The 21350-nt window shown below is 44.1% G+C and overlaps 1 protein-coding gene across 2 annotated transcripts in view; it reads left to right on the top strand.

The window, feature by feature from the left end:
• Window positions 1-2465: 2465 nt before the first annotated feature.
• The window catches only part of PLXNB1 (plexin B1), a 54831-nt gene continuing 35946 nt past the window's right edge, over window positions 2466-21350 (top strand). For both annotated transcript variants that reach the window (XM_030458543.1, XM_030458542.1), the window contains exons 1-2: window positions 2466-2530; window positions 17530-18673. In XM_030458543.1, coding sequence (XP_030314403.1) covers window positions 17540-18673 — 1134 coding nt within the window. In that variant the 5' untranslated portion in view covers window positions 2466-2530; window positions 17530-17539. The remainder of the gene's footprint in view (window positions 2531-17529; window positions 18674-21350) is intronic.

A 21350-nucleotide genomic window follows, 5' to 3' on the forward strand; every position in this document is an offset into this window, starting at 1 on the left:
GGGCTGTGTCGGGTGAGGGGCAGCTCTGCCCTCCCGCTGGGGTCCCGGTGCCCTGGGCTCTGGTGCTGTCCAGCAGACCCCTGGGCAGTGCCTGTCAGTGCTGGGGAGCCGTGGCCCTGGAGAGCAGGATGAGGCTGGTCCTGGAGGTTCTGCCGGCGAGGCGTCCTGCCCTGGTCTCCTGGAGCGCTGCTGCCAGCACCGAGGGAGTTAAGAGAGTTCCTCAGCGGCTGGGGGTGAACCTACCTCGGGGTGTTGAGCTCCATTCCCACGGCTTTTCCTTTCTGACCAGGGATGGGGGAGGGATCATTTCTGGAACAAGTAAAATGCCCTGAGGCTGGAAAACAGAACCCCAGCCCCTCTGGGCTTCTGTTGGGCAGGGAGGGCTTTTGAGCTTAATCGAAGGCTGGACAAGGGCTGCCAGCCAAGGCCGGGGTCTGTAACCCCTCAGCCAGCTGGGTAAGATGGTTGGGTTTGTTTCCTTCCTTTGGACAGACCGAGATGGTTTTGCAGACAATCCAGTTCCAGCCTTAAGGGACTGAAATAAATTTTTTCTCAGCTGGAAGGATGTAAAATAGAAATAAAATCACAGCAATTCCATGAGTAGGTCACAGCCCAGGTTAACATTTGGGTTTTGTGGCTGGGCAAGAGAAGCAGCATTTGCAGGAGCACCATTCTCTGCAGGACATGTTAATCTCTCCAAGGCATAAGGCAGTAGGGCTCGTCTTTTGTGATGCTGACTCTGCCTTTTTCTCCTGAACCTTTTTGAGCTGCTGAGCTGAACTGTTTGAAGCTCTGAGGAATAGAGAGGGAAGAGTAGGTGGAAGTCTGAGAGGCTGGGGAAGGGAGCTGGCAGGTGCTTGGAGCACAGCCTGAGGCTGTGTTGAAGCCCAAATCCATTGCTTCTCCGTCAGCAGTGCAGGGGGGCATGAGAGTGAGAGGGTTTTGCTGCATCCCAGTTTGCTTTGAAGCTGCCTGTGTGTCTCTGGGTGGGGTACTAATCCTGGCCAGCACCAGTTTCCCAGCAGAGGAATAAGGGAGTTAGTGTACCCCTTCAGCCCCTAGAAGTACTCTCTGAAGACCTCTGTGAGGACTAAGGTGTGCAGTTCCAATTCCCAACAGCTTCTGAACCCAAGGCAAACTGATGTGACTGAATAGGACCCAGTAGTAGCATTAAGGAGAGATGTACCACAGGCTCGGTGCAGTTCCCCAGTTTCATTCTGCTGGGCTGCACTTGTGCTGTGCAGACCAGGTTATGCCAGAAAACATGGCAAGTGTGTGGTTGGAGACTTTTGTTTGTGCATGAGATATCTGGCTTTGTTCCCATTCCAGATCCTCTTTGTAAAGGATGAAATACTGTGATCCTCCCACTTGCTGTGCTGGCCTCCATGGCAGGAGGGATCTGGAGGGGGAGAGGGTCTGGGAAGCAGAATTGCCTGTGTGGGGCAGAGGCTTCTTGAGCAAGGCCATGGTAGTGGCTTGGGCCATCACCTAGATACAGACATGAGTGATGAACCAACAGTGTCTGCAAATATTCTGCAAATAGCAAGGCATATGGAGAATCCTCCTTGTCAATCTTGCTGACTGTCAGATTCCAAAACCCTAATAAAGGCAGGCAGGCAGCAGCACTTGTTTGGCTTTCTGTACGTAGTGGTCACTGAGCTCTGCTTTTGAGTATACTGCAGCTCTTTTCTCCCTCCATTTACATGCCCAGCAATGGGAAATGTGGATGGAGTAAGAGCCAGAGCCCTGATCTGGTCTGAGCCCTGTGTGAGGTGGACCTGCAGTAGATGCACAAAGAGAAACTCTTGTTTGCTGTGAGGGTAGCTTGGGGCCCAGGTGCAGCACAGGGGCTGGCTGGCTTTTCTGCCACGCTCCTGCAGGGACAGGGGGTGTGTTCTCATTGTGCCTGTTCTGGTTTGCTCTTGTCAAGCCTCTTCTCATTATTCTTGCCTTGAGCTGTCTCAGGCCCGAAGGCAAAGTGCTACAGAAGGCTCTGTAGGCTTGCCCTTGAGAGATGTGGGGTCCTTGGAGAGTGGCTGTTGAAGGGAAGGACTGCAGTGGGCTGAATTGAGGCTGTTTCAGGCTGCACAGCTCTGAGCTAATCTCCCAGAGGCAGAGACATTACTCACCAATCAGGAATGTGTCTGTATTTTTCCTAATGAGAACAAAACATTTTATCCTTGTTCATTAGCAGAGAGTTAGGGTGTACTGTTGCTATGCCAACAGACTCCTCTCCCCTCCAGACACTCTGGGGGTGTCCTCTGTGTCATGGTTAGGAGGGTGAACGGGAAGGCTCGTTCTGGCAAGAAAAAGATCCCATTGTTTTCTCTGGGCTGCCTGGACTTTGTGCAGCTGGCCAGGCCTTGCCTTCTCAGGGGGAAGGGAACCACAGCGGGAGTCAAGTGCAACAGAGATATAATTTATTGGAAAAATAGTCTTTGCATTTCATGTTATGTTGTTTTTTCCAGCTTGAGGCACACTCTTCAATAAGAGAAATGAAGGTGTCTCAACGTTCCCAAGAGTCCAGATGGTAAGCAAAATGCGCCGGGAGTCAGCACTGGGATGCTCATGGGCTGCTGCAGCCTTCTGGGCTTCTCCATGCTCCTGAGCATCTCAGTTCATGTGGCCAATGTAATGCTGGGCAGCCTCTCAATGCTGCTGCACAACAAACCCACCTGACAAACTCTACCTCCTGTCATTAGTTGACTGAGTGGGTTCAGCAGGCATGTGAAAGGGTGGGAGGCTGTGTGTGAGAAGATGCACTTCTTTCCTGTGCAAAGGGACCATTCCTTTTATGTTCAGAAATCCTTTGAAGGACAGAGGGCAACTCTTTGGCAGAAGCTTTGATCTGTAGAGTTCTGCTGTAAGCAGATGTATTTACTCCAAAGGTTGCCCATCAATTTGCTTGTAACTTTTTTTCTTTGTCCTTCCACCCCCAGCTGCACCCCCCTTTCTTGAGGGACTGGCTGGGATCTGTGGGTTGCAGTGATGCCTAAGTCAGGCCACTGTCTTTTTACAAGAATCTTCTCTGCATCTCTTGTGCTGCACTTCCATCATTGTTGCAGTGTAAAAAAATAACTTTTAAACTCTGAATTTCCTGTACAAGGGAATGAGTTTAACTTACAGAGAAAACCAAACAGAACAAAAAAGTTACTTTCTGATGGAGGTCTATGACCAGAAATGGGCTAGTGAGTGTGACCAAATCTGAAGACAGTCTTCTGGAGCAGGAGTGACATTCATATCTGGCTGTCAGTCACGATAGTGTGTGATGAGCTGCTTTGTGCTGCTTGAGCTCTGCAGTGTTGACAGAAGAAATGTCTCCCTGAAATGGAGTTCTTCTTTCTGGCTGCTTCCTGTTAAACAGGGTAGCTGCAACTCCTATTTAAGTTTGCCTGGTGAAGCACTCTTTAAGTGAATGTGTGGAATTTTAATATGGGAATTTGAATATCAAATGTAGGGTGGTACAGCAGAGATCCCAGACTGGATGAGCTGTGGAGATCTGTAGATCTGAGTGAACTTCTGGTTAGGGAGTGAAACCCTGGCACCTGCTCAGAAGGTGCCGATTTAGGTGAGTCACTGACTCTTATACTGGAGAGATCCATATCATGTTAGAGCACTGGGACTACAGGAGCCCTTCATCAGAAGTATGTCTGCTTGTTGAACTTGCAACTATATCAGCAGGACAACTCAGCAGAAATAAAAATAATGAACAAAGCCAGACAGGAATCCATATACCAGGCTTCTCTGTATGTGCAGCCTGTGTGGTTTCAATTTGGTGCTAGACCTGGATCGAGCTCCTGGATGGTTAAGAGCAAGTTTTCTTAAAATCTGTGTCAATCTGGAGCCTCCAAGAATAAATTCTGAGTACATAGAACACATGTACAAAGACTGGTGAGTCTGTTTTTCTAGGCTTTGCATTGCTCTGGCTGGTTTAATTAAGACTGCTAAATCAAAGCTGTTTGAAATGGGCAATAAGTAAGTACTTGAGATGGCTTGAATTCAGGCCAGTCACTCTGGATCCTTGCTGTCAAGGTACAAAAAATAAAATACCATAAAGAGGACAGAGGTCTGTATCTTGTATTCTTGAAGATATCAGGCTGATTCTGTCCAGATCCTACTGAAAGAGTGCTACAGCATAAGTGCACTAGAGGTCATGCTTTTTAGTACCTTTAAGTGTGAAAGATCATGGTTGAACAAACTGACTTGGAGGTGTGAGTTATGGTTATTATCCAAGTCGCGCTCTACCTCATTCCTGTGCTGCCGGAGTAGCAATTCAGAGTTACCTAGGAGAATGTTGCTTGTTCCCTTTTCTCTCTGCTCCTTTTTAAGCAGTGTAGGGGCCAATTTTCTATGCTATTTTTTAATGGACCACCACTTTTTCTATAAATTTTAGAGTAAAGAGAAACATACAACTGCTGTGCTGTGTGCAAGGTGAGAATTCTTCAGGAGAAGCTCTCACCTTTGTGGGGTCAGGGGGCAAGTTTTTCCAAAATGAGTAGACCAAGATGATACGTTTTGGTTATAGACGTTTCTTTCACATTGCTTCAAATACCTGACAAGCAGCTTTCTCTGCATAGTGGTCAGATAGTTGAGGGGTTTGGGTATTTCTAGACTCGGGGCCATGTGCTTCCTCATGTGTGATGTAAAGCCTCTGCATAACTACCTCAAACTTAAGCTCCAGTTTCAAACGTAGTATTTCAATGGAAGACTTCTGCAGTCCAGGGTGCTTCTGTGTTGCTTGTGATATACTGCATGCACTTCTTACTTGCTAAAAGCATTGCCTAAGGGTTGTTGGAGTATGCAGACTGTCATCTTGAGTTTGAAGAGATGTGGAGAGTATATTTCTGGAAACTATGCAGCTAGGAAGGGTGGTATGAAGACAAATATTCTGAGATGCTGACTGGTTCCCTTTATCTGTGTCATATACTGTTTCTGCTACTGTGAGATGGTATGTGTTTTACTGAACTACAGAGATTGTCTTACTGCCCAAAATCTTACTTGTGTGAATCTCCCCCTTTTAAGAGTGCTTCTTGCCTGGTAGTAGACTGTAACTTTATTTGAATTAAAATGGTTGAGCAGATGTATAAACAATGCAATCCATGTTCTAAAGTATTTTCATACTAAAAATGTCATGGCCTTAACATGAGATTCATACTCTTCAGAAGTACTCAAAACACTGGCCTTATTTTAGGTCCTGTCTAAACATTTAAAAATAGCTCAAGAATAGGGCTCACTCTTAGATGCTTCACCCTTGAGAGTCCAGTCTTGCACTTGATTTTAGATACTTACCCAAATCTGCAGAGGGCACCATACCGAGCAGCCCTAGCTGTTCCTTTGAACTTTTTCTTTCTCTTTCCAAAGCAAGAAAGCAATGTTGGGCTATCTGTCTCTTTGTCCCTAGGGACATGTTCTCTGCTGTGGGGTAGCGTCCTTTTTTCACCTTCTGTTGATTAAAATTTCTGCTATGGTACTTGTAAAGCAGCTATGAAAAACTGGCCAGTAGCAGAACTAAGATGATGTAAATCCTTTTATGACTGAAAACAACTGACCTGATTTATTTTGGGAAACTATAGCCCCTTTTGCAATGATACAGAAACCAACTTGGCTGTATCTCATTCTACAGTGAAAGTCACTCTGGCTTAGAGTAATGTGCCTGGATTACAGCTGTGGAGAGTGAGACAGGTGGAGTACAAACAGGATTAGGACAAGAGTTATGTGGGGGAAGATTGAGTCTAGTTGGAGTGGGCTTTAATGCCCTTCCTGTTGATTTTCCCCTATCATCTTGATGTGTTGCACCTATTTAGTTTGATGCAGGAATAAATCTCTATCCCAAACCAGATGTTTCGTCACTGCAGAGTAGCAATGGGCTCAGTTGTTACATCATTTAGAGAGCATCCTTCCTGTTTGGCTTTCAATGTCTCATTTATTGTTTTCACCAGCAGTTTTGTTCCAGCAATGCTTCTCTCTCAGCCTGTTCTTGTTGAGTACTGGACCTGACTGCGATTCTCCAGATAGCCTGTTCAGATCACATTTAGTTTGAACCCATCTCTAGTCTGTATGATCTTCTCTATTCCTAGCTGGCCTGTGATTTCAATTAGTGTATTTCCCACTAAGCCCCAAGAAAGTTTAATTTAAACCATTTTCATGATACTAGACTTGTGTCAGCCCCAGTGTGGCCTCCTGTACTGACATTAGATGGCTGATTGTTCAGTTTGGTCCATGTATGTCTGAAGAGTGCTGTCTGAGCCATGTTTTTCTGGGGGTTTGATTAGTTAACTATTATGTATCCAAGTTGAGCAGTTTCCCAGAGGAAGGTACTGTCCTGCTGTGTGGACTATATAGCTTAAAATTACAGAGGAAGAGTGCCTGGAACTGTGACAGTCTGCAAAGAAAGCTGTGCTGACCACAGACTATGGTTTATCCTTTCAGCCCAGATGCACACAGTTTTTCCTTGTATGCCTTACCAGCCTCTCAGCTCGGTCTAGCTGTTCCTTCCAACAGAATAACAGCCACTCAGATGCAAAACTACCAGTGTTATTCCTAAGAAACTACCATAAATCTGGTTTTCCTGTCTTCTGGGCACTGTTGCCAAGGGGTGACCCTGCCAAGGTAGCATTCTCTTGAAATGCCGACAGTCAGCCAGTTATTCTGGCTGTGATTCCTGCTCATAGCACTTTGCATTTCAGAGCAGCACTGCCATTTACACAGCAGACCTGTTAGTGCATCTGTGTGGCCCTAGGGTGAAGGTCTGGACTTCCCTGAAAAGGGTAGAGCCAGTCTGTCCTGCCCAGCCAGTGGCTGTCAGACTGGTGGGAAGTAGCAAAGCAGATGTAGAAGAGTGTCAGCCAAAAAGCCTTTAAGTTTCATGGCTACCGTGAACAGGTGAACTGTGGTGCTTTTAGGGCTGCACCAAAGAAATTTTCTCAGCCGTGAACAGAACCAGGAGCTCAAATACTCAGCTAGAAAAAATCAACATCTCCTCAGTCTGAGTGTATGGATAGAACTCATGTTGCGAAGCCACTTGATGGTGCTAAAATTTCTTATAGTGAATGTTGTCTTGTAGTAAAAGTCCTTGTTCTGAATAAGGTGTGACTAGATATCTGCCTGTTAACTAAGTGATTGGAGAACCCTTGCTTCAGGTGGTTTGTTTCTTCAAGTACCAAGTCTTGCAGTGTCCTAGCTTGTTTTCCATGTTGCTCATTTTCATTCATCCATACTGTGGAGCCATAACAGTATAAACAAAGAGCATTGCCTGATGGTCCATGCACTGTAGTAGTCCTCCCACTCCTATCTGTATGTAGTCTGGTACTCTGAATTTTAGCCAAGTATGGATGATATCTTGGATGGGGGGCTGTGATTGTAGGGTAGAAGAATATACCATGTCCTCTCTGCCAGCCTATGGCTCATCTGTCCATGTGCACTTTGAGAACCCTTCATGTTTGGTTCTGGTGCCACCATGGTGTGTTGGACTATGTTTGGAAGCACTGGATGTCAAAGATCCCAGCCTGTGTGGGACAGTCATTGCTCAGGGCTGTTGAAACTGGATTACAGAGGTGGGAGAAAATGTCAGGCACCTCAACTTGGATCATTATCTGGCAAACCTGTGTAACGTAATTACCAGAATATTGAGACGAATAGTTTGTATCTGACTACTGATAGCCTACCAGGCTTACATACTAATTTAGGGAATTTTAATTGATCAAAGCTTCAGTTCTGATAATACTTGAAAATGAGTTGAGTAATACAAGATACAATATATCTCAACTTGTTTTGAAGGCAAACCATGAGCAGATTGCGGTCGTGATGTTGAATTCTCTCGATTTTGCTGTTTGTTCTGGGTAGGAGGGATAGATGCTACTCATGTGGTTACTTTGCAGTCCGTTTATTTGCATGTTACTGCCTGTATTCATGGCTGTTGCCAGAACTGGTGACACTGGTGGAGTGAAAGGGGAAGACTGTTGGACTACTGTCAGAATCTCCAGAAGCTTACTGGGGAGGGTAGAAAAGTTAATTTTGTTTGGAATGAAGAAAGTCTCTGAGGACAATTCCCTCCTCCTAAGGGCAAATTAATTTTTTATAGAACTATTTTGGTACTAAAATTGAAGACTTCTGGGGTGTTGAGGAAATGCTATTCTTTAACAGGCCAGAGCACCCTGTTCAGGGTCTGCAGAGCAGAAGCTATTCAAGGCAGGCTCCAGTGTTTACTGGTTCTGATTTTCATCTTGACAACTGGCTGCTGGAGCTCTGGATGTGGTTGTTGTGTGCCTGCTTGTGGTCTATGACACTGCTAGCATGAACTCCTTTGTGGCAGGCCTCTCAGCTCTGCCTTTCACTGTGCAGTCCTGCAGGGCTGATGCTGGCAGAGCCCATGGTTTCCTCTTGGAGTGCAAGCATAGGACTGGCTTCCTTTCCCAGGAGCTTCATAGGATGTTTGAAGCTCTTTTCCTCTCTTGTTAGATTACTGCAAGGCCAGGCTATATGCAAAAGGACTTGCCTTGGGAATGTGGCCTTTGCCTCTGCTATGTGAGAGCTGGTGCCATCCTCTGGGAAGCCTGTGCTGGTTACTGAAGGTTTCTTTCCTCTTTTCTGGAGGGCATCCTGCCAAGGAAAATAGACTCTTAAGAGAAAAGCAATTACATGGAGAAAAGTGTGTGCTGTCCTGGATGTTTCTGAGGGAAATGCTTGGACATATCTGCTTTAAAGAAATAGCTAAGAATAGCTAAGAATAGCACAGAATAGCTAAGGCAGGTAGGACAGAACAGGACTCTGGCTTTTGTAGCCTGTGGAGCCAAAGCTGAGAACAGGAGGATCCTGGCTGAGGCTGGGGAGAGGTGCCTCTAATGACAGGGAGGGCAGTGTGGTTGGGAAGGTGTGCCCTGTTTGAGGTGGAGGCTGGTAAAATATGAATCACATCTGTTTGAAGTGGTGATGAAATCCCAGATGGAGGTTTTCTGTAATACCTGTCCAAATAGTCTGGTGCGCTTTAGCTTTCCCTTCTCCCTGGTTAGGACACATGGTCCTGACCTACTTTTAGCAACAGCAGTTCTGCTGAACACTGCCCAGTACAGCAAACACGTTATCTGTTTTGTTCAGTCAGCACCTGAGTGAGAAGTTTCCATCAAGCATTTAGCAGACAGGGAAGAGCTGTTCCTGGAAGAGGGACTGTTGATGTGTTAAACTCAATTATGCCACTTCTGTGCACTGTGGCTCTGGCCTTAGCTGGTTTCCCTGTCTGCTGGAGGTGGTGTTTGATTGCTTCTCTGCTGTGTTGTGCCTGAACTTTTGTGCTGAGCTGTCAGGCTTCAGTTAGGTGGTATCTTAATGTTATTATGATAAATAATGCCTTTAGAAATAGTCAATGAGGTGAGGTTTCTGACTTCCTAAATATGTGATTAGGCAAGGCTAAAGTTACATTATTATTATTATTTAAAAAATTAATAAAATCTATAAATGTACCATAAAATAAGAGGCTTAAATAGAAGTGTCAATCCGGGACAAATTGCAAAGCTCTGTGTAGCTTAATATCCTGTCTTTGACAAGATCCAGAGACAGACATATAATGAGGGCTGTGAGAAACAGGGCATGTATAATGTGGGTTTGCTTGGGGTTTTTCCCCCCCCCTATTTCACTCCCAGCTTATGACCATCATCTCTTTAGGGTCCTCCTTGGCTAGGAGTTGTACCTTGTCAACTGATTGCAACTATATCTGTTCTCCAGTAATTTGTATAATCACTCTTGCTTATGTTTCTAGTCTCCATGACATCCTGCAGCATTAAGCTCTACAATTTCATTATGCATTTTAAATGTTATTTTAAAAATTCTTCATCCAGTGACAAAATGCTTGAACTGGCTTAGAAAAGTTGTAACTTTAGTGGGTGCTCTCTTGTTTCTGCATTGTCAGACAAGCAGTTGAGTGTTCCACGTTGTCCCTCTTGACATGGTCATGTTTCAGATCTCTTAAATTTCCCATATCTTCCTCCTGGTTGTTTCTTTGTCCATCCAAAGTCCTGCTTTGCTCAGCTTCTCCTTATATGGAAGCTGCTCCATGAGTTTGATCATCTCAGTATTGTCCTTTTTGTCATTCTGTCTCCTTTTTCAGATGTGGGAATCAGAGCTGCCTGTAGCATTCAACAAACATAATGGCAATGTGTGTTTTCTTTCATAATCACTCAGAAGGTTGTATTTGCCTTTTGCTTAGTTCTAAATACTGAACCCTCCTGCCAAGTTTCCAAGATTTTCTTGAGTGGCAATAGCTACTTGGGATCCTGTTGCATGTCTGTAGTTTGAATGTTTTGTGTTGGTTTTGGTACTTATTGACATTTAAGATACTTTGTAGTTACTTAGGAGTGCATGAGTTCCATTGCTTTTTGCAATCTTTTCTGAATTTTTATTTAAAAATTCCAAATTCAATTTGCCACCTTTGGACGTTAATCTTCATAGACCTTATGGGAACATATTGAACAGCATAGGTTGGAGAACAAAATTATTTTCATATCTCACTACTAACCTTCTTTTGATGGATCAACTCTTGGTTTCCTGTCTTTTTACTACTTATTCAATCATGATGGGTACTGTAACTTTAATTTCACAATGGCTTAACTTTTTTTCAGGACCCTGAGCTGACAATTCTTTTAAAATCAGTTTAGTTCTTATTAAACAGATTAAAAACTGGTTCTTGGATCTCAGTTAAGTGGAAATGGGAAATCTGCTCTTGGAATTTCCTGGGTACTGCAGGGTTTTCTATCTGCTCCAGTATTAGTCTATATTTTGATCAAAAGTTGGGTTCTTGAACTTCTGCAAAAAAATTTGTTTCTGCAGGGGTAATGGGCTTAGGCTGACAGTGGATTTGCTCAGCAGGATGAATTGGATGGGTAACTTTAGTGAGCTCTGCTTTCCCAGCAGGGTTCTATTACAGCTGGATTAAGCCCTTCCAGACTCTCTGGATATATTCTACACATTAAAGGCTAGAGAAAGGGATATTTATTTTCTAATTAGTTGCCTGGAAGAATATTTGAGTCACTGATGGTATTATGCTGGCCACAAACTTGGCATGTGATGTGGCAGCTAGAAGAGCAAGAGGTTCTTGGGCAGACATACAGAAGACTGGTGGGTCAAAGTGGAGGAAGTAATATTTGCTCTGTGTGTAGCATTGGAAAGCCCAAGGGATAGACTGTCTGGGCCAGATGCTGTGAAAAAGGGATGCTCATACCCAGATCAGGTACCTGAAACAAACAAACAAACAAAAACAATTTGGAAAAACTGGACAGGACTCATAGAGCTACCAGAAAAAATGTTTCTGACTGAAGAAGCTCAGCCCACCTATTGTATCCATCTGAAGGATTTTGTGACCATAGTCTGTGATACACAAAGACCCAAAGCTGGCAGCAGCTTTATGGGAAGGATTGCCTTATGCTTGTCTGCTTTTATGCTACTGCTTACACATTACTGTCATCTGTTGCTGGAGCCAGGTTTTTGGGTTTTGTTTTTCTTTTTTTTTTTAGGTGGACCTCTTAGTTAGAATAGCTGTATTTATCTTCTTGCCCAAGGAGGATTAAGAAGAAGGATTAGTTTTCAAACTGTTCATGCAAAAGTGACTAGAGACTGCTTTGATTTGGGATATCTGTTACAAGAAAAGTTAGGCAAAATGACATTTAACTTGGTGTAGATAACCTACAGGGATCAGCATACTGGGTTAAGGTGGTAATTTCTGTAATTTAGGAGCCTAAGATTTGTGTTTTCATTGGAAGATTTAGGCAGGAGCTCATGGGCTAGAAGAAGAGATTGCTTAGTGGTGTTCTGTGGTTTGATTAGACAGAAAGTTGGAGCAGATCCTAAAGGACTCTCACTCTTCAAGTGTAACACTGGCAGAAAGTTGTTCTTTGGTTGTGTTGAGATACTGAGAAGCTAACAGCTGTCTTGATTTCCCCTTTTAAAAATGTATATACAACATGGTACCTGGGTTCACATTTGTTAGTGTTTGAAAGGACTGTGAAGTGAAAAGTCAGCTCTCAATTTACAATGACAAAATCTATGAAGAAAGCTGCTTTTAACAGCAAGCAGCTTGTGGTTTCTTTATATTCCTTTTAAATGGTTGTGTAGTTTGTCTTGAGTTTTAAAAAGATCACAATTTAACACTGTATTAATCATTAACTCTTCATTAACCATTTGTACTGGAAGCTTAACATAGAGTTTATAACACATTTTCATCTATGCAAGAGAAAAGATTGGTTGTGCTAGAGCTGTTTAAGGGAAATAGCTATGCACTGCTATCAATTAATTCAATTACACCTAAAGTCAATATTTAGGTCAGATCAGGAGTGTAGAAGCACTTCTGATATTTTTACCAAAGAACCCAAAAACACACATTATCATTAAAATGGTGGTAGTATCACAAGGTTGACAAAGTCTTTTGTGCAACATTGTTTTAGTATAACTTCAGCCTCTGTCCAGAAAAGGACATTGTAATGCTCAGCAGTAAGAATTCAGAAAACATAATTTTCCTAAATGTTTATCTAATTATGCTGTAATTTGTGTAGCCTGGAAGTACAGGTTTTCTGCTACCTTCTCTTGCTATTTCAGATGTGATATTTTGTCTTAAGAGGACTTTTTAAAGTTATTTTTACCTCAGCTTTGGTAAACTGGAACTTTTACTCTCATCTGGTATAACAGAGCTCCCTTGTCTGTGCCAGACCCGCTCTGACAGGATGACTTGGACTTGGGATTCATCTTGGGGTCAGTTTTATTTGGAAAAGAGAGGTTTGTGTTCATCTCTGCTGGAGCTGCTTGCTGCAAGTGTTCTTAAACAGCTGAGCAGGGAACTGGCCTGGTAGTAGTAAATAAGACTCAAAAAAAAACCCCCAAAAAACTGTGTATTTAATGGGAATGTCATCTTTCACATCAGAAAACAGCAAGTCTGTTGAGTGTATGAAACTTAGAAGGGGAGATAGAATTCAGGGCTTTTGTGTAGAAAGCAGTGGTCATCTTCCTACTTTTGAGTGATTTGTATGTGCTGGACTATGAGGGTTGTGCAGATGAAAGAATTATGCTTTAAATTTTAAAATATTTAAGTGCTCTCACTGTGGGATAGCTGTGCAGATGATCCAGTGGAAATTTCAGGGACCTACTTTTTTCCAAGGATTGTTCTGCTGGGACTGCTGTTCAGTATGAAATCCTAGAAGTGGGAACATTATCTGACCTTTCCATGCTTGGGCTGCCCTATTAGGGAAATAATCTGTGAGGATTTAAATAATCTTTGTGTGTTGATACACTGTTACAATGTGTCCAAATGAATTCTGTGTTTGTTTCTTTAATAAATGAGTAAAGTCTCTGAGAGGGGTAAGTGAGGTCAGAGAGGTAAAAATAGTGCTACAGAAAACATGGTCTTATTTCAAATTCCAAGTAATAAAATAGTGCCATTGCTTCCACGTTATTGGTTGTTGTTTTGTAGATGTGATATAAATATTCTGTGGCAGAACTGACTAATCCTCTAGCCCTTCTGTTGTGATCCAGATTAAATAAATGAAACTCAGAAGTAGCATGTGGATATTAATATTTTACAGTGTGTTAGAGGCAACGTTCAGAGTATTGTCTGGAGCATTTTCCTATTTAATGGGAACTCATCAAAAAAATGGAGTATTTAAAAAGAATCTTTAAGCCTTGGCAATTGCCTTCAGAATTAATTAAAGGCTACACACTTTTAGTGCAATCTGTCAGTAACAGCTGTGTTATACACTAGCAGTCAGCACAGGAAGCAGAGCAGTTCAGTAAATCCATAAAGAGCTCAGAAGTGTAGCCTGTCATGAAACCATCAGCTTTAAATGTAGGTTATCCTCCTCCTTCCTGTCCTCCCAGAGAGGCTGTGATGAGCTTAACTGAAGAGCAAGGAATAAATAAGGCAGTGATGCTGACATTTGAGAAGCAACTTGGAAAACTGAATCAAAAGACACTGCTGATTTATCTCAGCTTTCACATAGAATGGGAAAGCTTCTAACAACTGATAGCCACACAGACTCACACTCATCTCTGCTGTATATTTGCTCACCTAGCAATAAATAAAGTTCATTTGCTAATGGCTCTTCAGCAAAGAGCAACAAAGAGCACTATATTCAGCGTTTACCCATTGCTTAGGGTGATGTTGTTCTGCCTTTTCTCTTTTTTATTTCTTCTTCCTGTTCTTTTCAGTTGCCCTCTGTTTTCCCAGTCACAAGGACTAGATAGAAGCCACTTTCCTGGAACACCTTTGAGGACTATCTCTTAACAAAGTGACTTATAGGGAGATATTGGTGAGTGAAATGAAGAATAGCTTCATGTCAGAGATGTGACCACAACAGGATATGCTGTTGATTTTATTCTGCTAGAACGAAGGGCCAGTTGCTTTTCCATCATTTTTCCAGTACAGGCACTCCAATAGATAAAATGCTTTCAATGAAACACGAGGGATAGATTCGACTGCAGGTCAGAGAGCTTGTGGAAAGATTGTTGCTAGAGTGGTACCATGCATTGGGTGTTGACTTTGCCCACTAGTGGCATGGTTGAGCATCAGTTCTGCCCCAGCAGTTGTCAGTGATGGCATGTGGTGGACAGAGCAGTCTTGCAGCTTGTAGACATGACCTCTAGCCAGAAAGCCAGTATTTCAGAATTCATAAATTCCTAAGATACATGCAGATTTTTCTGTGCAAGTACTGGCATAGGAAGGTTGCGTTAGCTAGAAAGATTAGAGATTCCCATAAGTGGTGTAGTGTAATGGTGTCTTGTGATCCTCAGCTGCTTCCAGATCAAAGACTCCCTTCTCCATGTCATCGTGGCTTTGTCACAATGTAGTCAAGCTCCTGCTGTTGGGTGGTCATCAGCTTATTGGTTTGCAGGCATTTTGAGCTTTGAAACTGAGAATACTCCAGACAAGAGTTGCACAACACGCCATCGTGATGTCTGAATGATGGCTGTGCAGAGGTACCAAGGTTGTGTGATTAAGGAGTTCCTTGAATACAGTTTTCTCTACTAGATACAGTGACAAGGCATAAAAAGTAGCTCATGTTGGAGCAAGATCTTCTTCTAGTACAAAGTGAGGTGATACAGTTAAATTAGAGCTCCATCCCTCAGTCCACATGTATCTACTTGCTGGCTTTATAAACACCCCTCATCAAGCTTCATGGATAACACCTTCCATGGGATGAGGACCTCTGTCAAGTGCGCCAACAAACTCTCTCACAGCCCTGGAAAGAGACTCCAAGCCTGCTTCAGGGTTGTGTGCGAATCTGGGTGAAGCAGAGTGAGTTGGTAGCACTAAGACCAGAGAACACTAAGTGTCCATTATTGGGGCAAACAAAAGTCCCAGTGTGCACGTAGCCCAAGCACAGAGCTGGTCCAGTGTGAATGAGTGGCTGTGTGCTCTGGGGGAAAGCTGCCAGCCTGGAGCCAGCATTCCTGCATGTGGGTATATCCTGACAGCACTACCTACTTACCTACAATAACCATGTGAAATGGAGCTTTTCCAGAGCTTCACAAAGCCTATATTTAATAATGTGTTGTATTTATAATACCTTCCATCCGCTGGATTTCACAAGTAGACTAATCCTCTCAGCTGGTCTTTTGGTAAAGATGCCTGTTTTCCTAAGGAGCTGGAGAGCAGACTTCTGCAGGCTTGGTTGTTTTGTTTTTTTGCAATAGCAGCCAAATGAAAGATGGATCTAGAGTCTTGTTGTTACTGTTCTCACCATTGTTTTCTTCTCACTATCTACTGGATGTTGTGCAGAATGAGTGTAACACAATTTGTGTGGTGAGAAGTTTGTGACCTAAACTGGTTAAGTCCTGCAGGAAATGCTGGGAAGTCTTCTCTGAGGATGCTGCTGAACATTTTCTAACTCTGTGCTCTAATCACTTCTGGGCTAACAGCACCTTCAGCTTACCTAGAAGATCCAAAAGAGCTGATGCCATTGGAGGGAAGTAATGACAGTTTTCTTAGCTATAGCTACAAAATCGACAACACCCCCGAGGAGCTGAGTTGCCAAAATGAGCATAGCAGATTACAGGCCAGTTCTGGGGAAGAGAATGTTCACATCAGCTCTGTTAAGCCTCTGGACCAGCTTGGCATGCCTTGATACCTTCTCTGCAAGAGGAAGGGAGGGAAAGGAGTGGATTCACAGCTGTATCACCACCTACTTCTCAATTCAAATAACATGGAACTCCTAGTAAATTATGAGTACTTGCAGCTGCTGCTCTTTTTCCATGGAGAAAGCATTAATCTAAATGTTACAGGTACTTATTACCACATTTCTACCAAGCTGTGGGATTCCTCTTGCAATTCAGGACAGTTTTTCCCTGGATCTGTCCAACACCCCATCTGGTCTCACCTGCTCTGTGGGGCAGGAGACAGAGAAGGAAGGGGTGGAGCATTGTTTACAGAGCAGGCATTTTTAGGTGGTGTTTTACAGTACTGGTAGAGGTGCTGTGGAGAGATGAGTGCCTGCAAGAAACTTCCTTTCCCCAAAGAGTGCAGTAACAAGTGAACAGGATAAGGTGGTCTCCCCATTGACTGGAAATGCTGCATCTGCCCAAAGACACAGAAGCCCACCAAGGCTGTCTTCACAGGCTGGAGGCAGACTGGTGGCCCCAGGGGGGTGGCTGGGAACTGCTATGACTGACTCTCTAGAGGCTTCATCCTGGTATCAGGGCAGAGTAGTCCTGTTTGGGTGGGCCATGTGCAGTTGCAGAGATAGCGTGAGAAAGTTCCTTCCGAAGTACTTGCAAAGGAGCCTTAGACCCAGAAGAGGTTGTTGCTAGCCATGAGTGCTAATAAAGAAAAGGATTATTCATGATATCTGGATCAAATGCAGAACAAAGGGGTTATTAATTTTCTCCAAATTGGATCACAGCTACAGTTTATTTAAACAATGGTTCTGCAGGTTGTGTTTGTATTGGCAGTGGTTTGTTCTACTGTAGCGTCGTTCATTAACCACATATGTGAGGGGCTGGTTGCTGTAGGATGTGGTCCTGTCCTGGAGAACTTCCAGTACAACATCGTAGGAAAGAGTTGTGGAGGACTCTGATGTTATTACAATAGTGGTCAAATTCAATTCTTGAAACACCTTCTGTCACAGCATAGATAAGACCTTTCTCCTTTGGTTTATGTCCCTGGGTTGATGAATTTGGCTTTTGAAATGCTTATTCAGCAAGTGTAGTGCAAGCCCTGGGCTTGTGAAGAGAGATTTTCCCAAATACCACCCAGCAGTCCCTGGAAAAGCCCCCAGGATTGTTACTTGCAGTATACAGCTTTTCCTGAAGAAGTGGCACTTGTCGTCTTGGTGTGGAGATGATCGAGTCATGTGTCTGATACTTCTGCAGGCTGCTTTCTGTTACGGCTTTTGCAGACGTCCTGTGTTGACTCTTTGTGTCCAGGTCTCTGCTTTCTGTGGTTATTCATGTTCTCTTTGCCCACTTGTCAGAATAAGAGTACTCATTGAAGGATTTTGATGGTTATTAATCTTTGTTCCTGGTGTGTAAGCAGTTATAATAGCTTTTTCTCTCTTGCAGAGTGTTTACCATGCCTCTGGGAACGTTCCTCCTTCCTGTTCTCTGTTTCTTGGGAGCAGCAATTCCACAGGGACTGCAGTATGTCACATTCTCACGCAACACTACAAAATTCCTCCACCTGTCTATGGACTTGGAATCTGGGACCATTTACTTGGGGGCCACCAACTTTCTCTTTCAGCTGACATCTGACCTGCTGATGGAGAACGTGGTTCAGACTGGACCGGTTCTGGACAGTAAAGATTGCCTCCCCCCAGTCTCAAAGCTGGAGTGTCCTCAGGCTCACCACACTGACAATCACAACAAGCTGCTGCTGGTGAACGTGGTGCAGAAGGAGCTCATTGTGTGTGGCAGTGTGCACCAGGGAATCTGTGAGAAGAGGAGCCTCACGTCCATCGACCATGTCCTCTTCCGACCAGAGAGCCCAGGTGATACTCAGTATGTTGCTGCCAACGATCCCAATATCACCACTGTGGGACTCATAGCTTACTCAAAGGATGAGGTCCCCTTGCTGTTTGTGGGACGAGGGTACACCAGCCGAGGAGTTGGAGGAGGGATTCCTCCCATCACTACCCGAAATCTCAGGGCCCATGGAGGGGATATTCAAGCGACAGATTCTCACTCCATTTTCTCTTATGAAGAAACAGCAAAACTGGCTGTGGGCCGGCTCTCCGAATACAACCACCATTTCATTAAATCCTTCACTTACCGCTCAAGTGTCTATTTCCTATTCTACCGGCGGGACCTCAAGTCTCAGTCACGTGAGTACAAGACCTACATCTCCCGAATCTGCCTGGATGACTCTCATTATTACTCGTATGTGGAATTGCCTCTGCTCTGCCAGAGCAAAACCAATACGTACAGCCTCCTGCAAGCCGCCTATGTCACCCGGCCGGGAAAAGACCTGGCCCAGGGGCAGCTGGACACCGAGGGAGAAGTGCTGTTTGCAGCCTTCTCTGCCTGGCAGGCTTCTTCTGGCAAACTGAGTGAGGAGTCTGCACTCTGTGTGTACGCAATGGAAGAGGTGGATCGCTTGACCAACTGGACTAGGGATGTTTGCTACATGAGGGATGGGAAGTCAGAAGAAGGGACAGAAGTGGCATATATTGAATATGATGTCAGTTCCAACTGTGTTCAGCTGCCAGCGGTAAGTGACTTGGCACCTTTGTCCGGGTAAAGAGCAGTCTGTATGTGTTCTTGTGTTGCTTTGTGTCCCTCAAGTCAGGCCGCTTCTTCACTTAGAGCAGCAACACAATGCAAGCAACTTTGTGCCCTGTTGAAGTACTGTCTGTCACGTTGCTGCTGCAGCTCTCTGCCCCACATGGGCAGGTTTTCTTGCAGAGGGAAATAGACCATGTGTAGCAATGGAAAGGGCATTTGGTGTGACCTGTGTCATAGCAATACCAGGCAAGAAAACAAGCTGCAGTTCAGGTTGTTTTTTGTCAGTATCTTCATCTCCTGGTCTGCAATGCAAGGAAGGAGGAGGAGTATGTGGTCCTGTGAGTTGGGAAGGAAATTTAAGGGGTGTGCTGGGTCCCTGTTGCTTATGGTGGGTGTACCTCACAACAGTTTCCTGCAAGAGCAGCCAGGAACAAAAAAGAACATAAGCAGAAACAAGGGTCAATAAAATCCTGATTTCTTACTGCTTAGTGCTGAGGAATTTTGTGCCCAAGGAGGACCTTTTCCTGACCTGGCTCTTCTTTGTCTCCAGAGCTGTAAGACATGATAATCCTTCTTTAAATTCTGCATCAAAGACATGAGGGGATGTTGCAGGATAAAAAAATGAACTAAAGCTGTGACCCTGAATTCTTGCAGTCTGTCAGCCACATCAGCTGGTGCTGCAATATCAGGGACAGTGACACAAACACAGAGCAGTGGTGTTTTCCTGGGGCAGTGCTGAATGCAGTGTCCTGGCAGGAGGCTCTGGATGTGAGTAGCCTGTTTTCACCAAGGGCATTGCTAGTCCTTAGCAGAAGAGCATGTTATCTGTGTCATTCTTCTACAGAACAGGCAGTCCAGATAATGGCCTCTCCCCAGCCTTATGCTACAAAGAACAAAGTGGTACCACACAGCTTTGGAAGTCTCTGAGATTGGATTTGTGGTCCAAAACTGGTCTTAAAATTATTCAGTAGCTAAAGCTGACTGGAGAATATTTGTGGCACAAGGTAAAGGGTAAGGAGCAGAAAGAGTACTTGAGGTTTGGGAAACAAGAGACTACTCAGTTTGATATCCTGCTTTCAGTGTATCTCTTAGCAATGCCCTGTGTGTCCTTAATGGGGATGCACGGGAGGATTTGTCACAGGTGATTTTTAGGGCAACTTAGAGAGGAGTTAAATGTTGAACTGATGTGAGCACTTCAGAAAAATCATTCATCCAAAATGACCCAGAGACCCCCTGTACCATTTGATCCAGTGGAAAACTGGGTACAGAGGGTGGGAGGGAAAAGCCAGCTTCTGCCATGTGATTCCTGGCACGTGATCCCAGGGTCCCAGCTGCATGATTTGGCACTAGTGGGCTGACTAAAGGATGACATCTTATTAACAAGTGTATCCAATGATATGTAAATGTTCTAACAAACTTTATCCTCCACCATTCAGCACGTGGTAGCGGTTGTCATTAAGATTATATCTAACAACTGGTAAGGGTCTGTGCCAGCTCCAGCCTGCTCCATTCAGTGCTGGGTGGAAGTGGCTGTCAATGAACATTTTATGCAGAAACAGTTTTAATTCAGGTTGAATGGTGGCAGCTTGTGCTGTATGTAAGGACAATGCTAATTAATTTCACATTTTTCTGCCTCAGACCAGCCTGGGCACAAGGTATGCCCTTTTCCCTAGTTAGCACTGCCTCTGGTTTTTAGCCCATCAGAAGATGCTAAGCTTAAGTTTTACAGTTCAATACAAGCCATTCAAGTGGGGAAAAAATGCTTGTTTTTATAACAATTTAAGAACCGGTTACTTTGTTCTAGTTTGCTGGAGATCTATTAATCTTGACATACAGGAGACTATGTAGATGCTGTTAGTGGCTTGGTAATTGGAAGTGTGAAACATGTTTCTGCAAAGCTTGGGAAGGCTGCCTGTCTTGTGTGGGTGTAGTTTTTAAGTGATGTAACTTGTCCTTTTGCACGGAACTTTCAGTCCTCTGCGTGCACAGATGCAGATTTGTCCTATTTTTGCCTCTCACCTGTGCGACATGGGGAGTGCACACCAGAATTCATGGCAGCAGCTTCACCCGAACTTACTGCATCCTGGCAGGACTCTGGGTGATCCCCAAAGTCCACTTTCTGCTGTGGTGGCAAGATGCCTTTAACTGAAAGCAATTCAAGCAGCTTCTATGTTAGCTTATATAAGTGTTTTATACAATTATCATGGTCATAATCCTGTAGAACAGAGCAAGTTTCAGCTCTTGACTGTGATGATCTGTGCTGCAGACGGTCCCTGCGAGGCCGTGGGCAGCCTGTGCCAGTGCTGGGAGAGCTTGCACAGGTCACGTTGGGTTATGGTAGATAAATGTGGTGTGTGAAGTGACTTGCCCTTGGCATCACATATTGGCAACAGCAGTGCTGAGCACTAAGGTACAAGTATTTCTGACTTGTATGCATATTTTTAAGCAAACTTTGAAGAATTGGCCTCAATAGCAAGGTCATTAGGCTCTGGGTTTGCCTAAATTGATAAAAATGTTGCAAAAGATAGCTACAGTCCTGTTCAATATAAACAGTTGCTGGGTTTGAGCATGGAAACTTGGCTGTGACCTGTTTTCTAATAAATCTTATGAGGAAATGGGCAACTGGAGAAATAGGAATCTTTAGGTTCCAAGAAGGTGGTCAG

This window comes from Calypte anna, chromosome 12 (assembly GCF_003957555.1).
Source record: "Calypte anna isolate BGI_N300 chromosome 12, bCalAnn1_v1.p, whole genome shotgun sequence".
NCBI classification, from domain to species: domain Eukaryota; kingdom Metazoa; phylum Chordata; class Aves; order Apodiformes; family Trochilidae; genus Calypte; species Calypte anna.